General features: G+C 38.5%; 1 protein-coding gene across 1 annotated transcript; it reads left to right on the forward strand.

Annotated features, from left to right (window-relative positions):
* The first annotated feature begins 2,392 nt into the window (after nt 1-2,392).
* LOC122031462 (zinc finger MYM-type protein 1-like) lies at nt 2,393-3,337 on the forward strand. The gene has a single exon (XM_042590577.1). The coding sequence runs from the start codon at nt 2,393-2,395 to the stop codon at nt 3,335-3,337; it is 945 nt and encodes a 314-aa protein (XP_042446511.1).
* The last annotated feature ends 486 nt before the right edge of the window (nt 3,338-3,823 follow it).

Consider the following 3,823-nt stretch of genomic DNA (forward strand, 5'->3'; position numbering starts at 1 on the left):
TGTATGCCCCGATCGCCAGCGGGGTATAATTTCTGGGCAGAGGGTCTTTTAAGATCTCCTCGAAGAACTGCCGATTGATCCTTTCAGGCGACGCGTTGATTCGCGGTTCCTTGCCTTTTTGTGCATCCCGAACGGGAACATCATCTAAAGACGATCCCCGTTCTTGATTCACCTGGACTATTTCTGAGGGGGTTTGGAACAAGGCGCGATGAAAGGGGATCGACTTGGGCGCTTCCCCTTGTGTGTCGGTCGGCCTTCTATTCTGCCCCTATACGGAGATTTGCTCCACTCAGTCTTCCTGCCTCGCTCATCTCTCGGCCGCTGATGTCGCAGGCTGCTGCGCTTGTTGATCAACTAACGCCTGTTGTTGCTACTGCTCGATCATCTTTGCCACTCAGGCTTGCACGAGCATGTCGAGCTCTTCCTAGGTGAGCGTCACGGTGGTGAGTTGTCCAGCGTCCTCCATCTTCTTGGCTTGGATGCAGGTCAAGTTCCTACATACAACATCAAATATGATCCTGTCCGAAAGTCGAAGAGATGGAAAGCTGGGGATGTGGCGCTCCCACTGATCGCCTGTAGACTCTGCTCTGACCTGCAATATAGATGACGTCAGTGCTGAGCCAGGGAAGGGATCCCCAGCATTGACCCTCCAACGCTAAAGTCAGTCATCGACGATGAAGTATAAGGCGGAGCAACAAGAAGACTATAACGCAAACAGTGAATATCAAATACTGTGTACCTCCGTCGATGCTTGGACCCCCTTTACATAGAGCTCCTGTAGCGTGTGTGCACGCTCCCCAAGGTGAACACGCTTCTCAAGGTTTTCTTAAAAAGATTTATCAGTAAAGTGTCCCTGACACAGTACCTTAATGAGCCGAGCATATCTCTGAGGTGACAGTGGAAGGCTTCGTCGTACACTCTTCTGGCTGTCCATGCCAGTGTCGGCGACATTAACTCCCAAAGGGATGTCGATGGATACCAGAGAGAGTATGCTGCTAGGCCGAGCGGGCTAGTCAATCGACTGAAACTTCGCTGTTCCTGTATCTTGTCCGCTCGGTCGAAACTCAACCGTGTTTGTACCACGTCCTGCTGCCTAGCCAAGGGCGGAGGCACATACTAAGGGCATATATATATAATTTAAGTTTTACTTTTCTCTTATTTTGTGTATCATTGAATTTTTAGCCCAGTAGCCCATGCCCAACCCAGCCCAGCCCATGTCCTGTTTAATTTCTAACCTAATTCCTTGATTCTATCATTGGGCGGCGGACAAAACAAGATTTGCAATCTTGTTTTGTCCGCCCAATTTTTTTCCATAACATTTTATTTTTTAACAAATTTAAAACGAAACTTAAAAAAGTTTATTTCCATGACATTTTATTTTTTAACTAATTTAAAAGGAAACTTAAAAAAATAAATTGTAATTAATATCCCTAATTCCTTTTTACTCTTCGCCTATCTTTTTTCCCTCCTTGTGTGTTTCTTGCCGCCGACTCATTACTCCTAAGATTCTCATGATTGCTCCTCCGTGACTCCGATTTCTTTAGAGTTCCGCTGATCCCTCTTTTCCTCTTCGGTGATTGCTAGTTTGCTTCGTGATTCTTATTGCTCTCTCTCTCTCTTGATTGTTGCACGCCTGCACAAATACGATGTTGCAATTGCTCCACCAATCCTTACCCCTCCTTTTCTCTTCCACTGTTGCTTCGTGATTACTACTGCTCTACAATTTCTGTAAGTATAAATAATTGTTATCTCTGTTTTAATCTTCAATTAAAATGTTTTTTATTTTGCTTTGATAGCTGATCCCAATTTCTTAGTTTTTTTTATCACAGCTAATTGAAATGCATGCCTAATCAATAACCTAATTATAAGATTAAAATGCATTCCTAAATCCATCACAGTTAAATGTTTAACCGAATCAAACAACTAGTTTGAAATGTTACAACAAACGCAAAATGGTTTGCTTTTATTTGTTTTCTTAGTTTCACTTTTTAACTTTTATTCTATTAATTATTTATTATCTACTATGGCAAGAAATACTAGTAATGAAATGCATAAATATGCATGATTAAATGCTTAATCAAAGTTTTTAATACAATGTTGAAATTAATTAAAGATTCTTTTACTAGATACACGACCAAACTTTAATTTTTAATATGCGGTTACGCTTAAGAAAGGGACAACATATTTCTATTTCTTTTTATTAATCTTTTTCTTATATATAATTAAACCAGTTGATTTCTTAATTATTTTTTACTTTAAATAATGTTGAATTTTTAGCTATTGCAGTTGATATTGAATCTATTTAAGAGAAAGTGAGAATTATATTAGAAATCATTATTTAAAATTCATAAGATTTTATCATGTCAAAATGTGTTTGTCCTAGGTTATTTTAATGTCAAATCAAGAGAGAAAAGGGGGAAATAATATTCTATCATTCTTTAAGCCAAGAATTGATAATCCTTCATCCTCCGAGAGGACCGAGACTAATACATCCATTTCTAACGAAGAGTTCGAACCTCCTTCTAAATCTCAAAGAGTTGAGTTTGATGAAACTTCACTTGAACGAGATCCTGGATTGCGTATTCCCATGTGGAGACATCCTATTAATCATCGTGATGAAATTAGACGAGCTTATATCAAAATGGGGTCATATCAACCCAAATTGCAGGAGTACCCACGGTCTGAATTAGGAAAGCAACATCGTCGATTTCAATATACATGGTTTAAAAAATTTCCATGGTTAGAGTACTCTCCTTCAAAGGATGCAGCATTTTGTTTTCCATACTATCTTTTTGAATTAAGTGAAGCACAACAATCTGCATTTACAATAGAAGCGTTTAAAAGTTGGAAACGCGTTAATGATGGAGCCAAGTGTGCCTTTTTGTCGCATATGGGAAGTTATAACTCAATGCATAATAAATCTGCAAAATCAGTTGTTGATGTGATGAATGTAACTCGGCATATAGATAAAGTTATGAATCAAGAATTTTCTGAACAGATTCAAAAGAATCGATTAAGACTTGCGGCAACAATTGAGAGTGTCCGTTGGCTTAGTTTGCAAGCATGTGGATTAAGAGGTCATGATGAATCTTCAGCTTCTCAAAATTGTGGTAATTTCATTGAGATGCTAAAACTTTTGGGAAAATGGAATGCTAGTATTGGTGATGTAATCTTAGAGAAAGCACCGGGAAATGCAAAATATACCTCACCAGAAGTTCAAAAAGAAATCTTGCATATTATTGGTAATAGAGTCAGAAACAAAATTCGTGCTGAAATTGGAGATTCTAAGTTTTATATTTTGGTGGATGAAGTGAAGGATATATCTAACAAAGAATAGATGACTATAATTTTGAGATTTGTTGATGCTCATGGTTTTTTACGGGAGCGTTTTTTCCAAATTGTGCATGTTCATGACACCACAGCTACAACACTTAAGAAAAAAATATGTGATGTCCTCACCAGATATAATCTAGAAATACACAATATTCGGGGTCAAGGGTATGATGGTGCTAGTAACATGTGTGGTGCTTTTAATGGATTGCAAGCTTTATTTCTTAAAGATTGCCCCTATGTATATCATGTACATTGTTTTGCCCATCGACTCCAACTAGCATTAGTTACAGTTGTTGAAAATGAGATCTCTATATGACTTTTCTTTTCAAATTTGACGACTATTGTTAATCTTGTTACATCTTCGTCCAAACGCAATGCCGAGTTACAATATGCTCAAGTTAATGAAATTGCACGTTCTGTTGTTGCTGGTGAACGCGAGACTGGACGAGGAGCTAATCAGATTGGTACTTTGCATCGAGTAGGAACTACT

This window comes from Zingiber officinale, chromosome 11A, assembly GCF_018446385.1.
Source record: "Zingiber officinale cultivar Zhangliang chromosome 11A, Zo_v1.1, whole genome shotgun sequence".
In the NCBI taxonomy this organism is placed as follows: domain Eukaryota; kingdom Viridiplantae; phylum Streptophyta; class Magnoliopsida; order Zingiberales; family Zingiberaceae; genus Zingiber; species Zingiber officinale.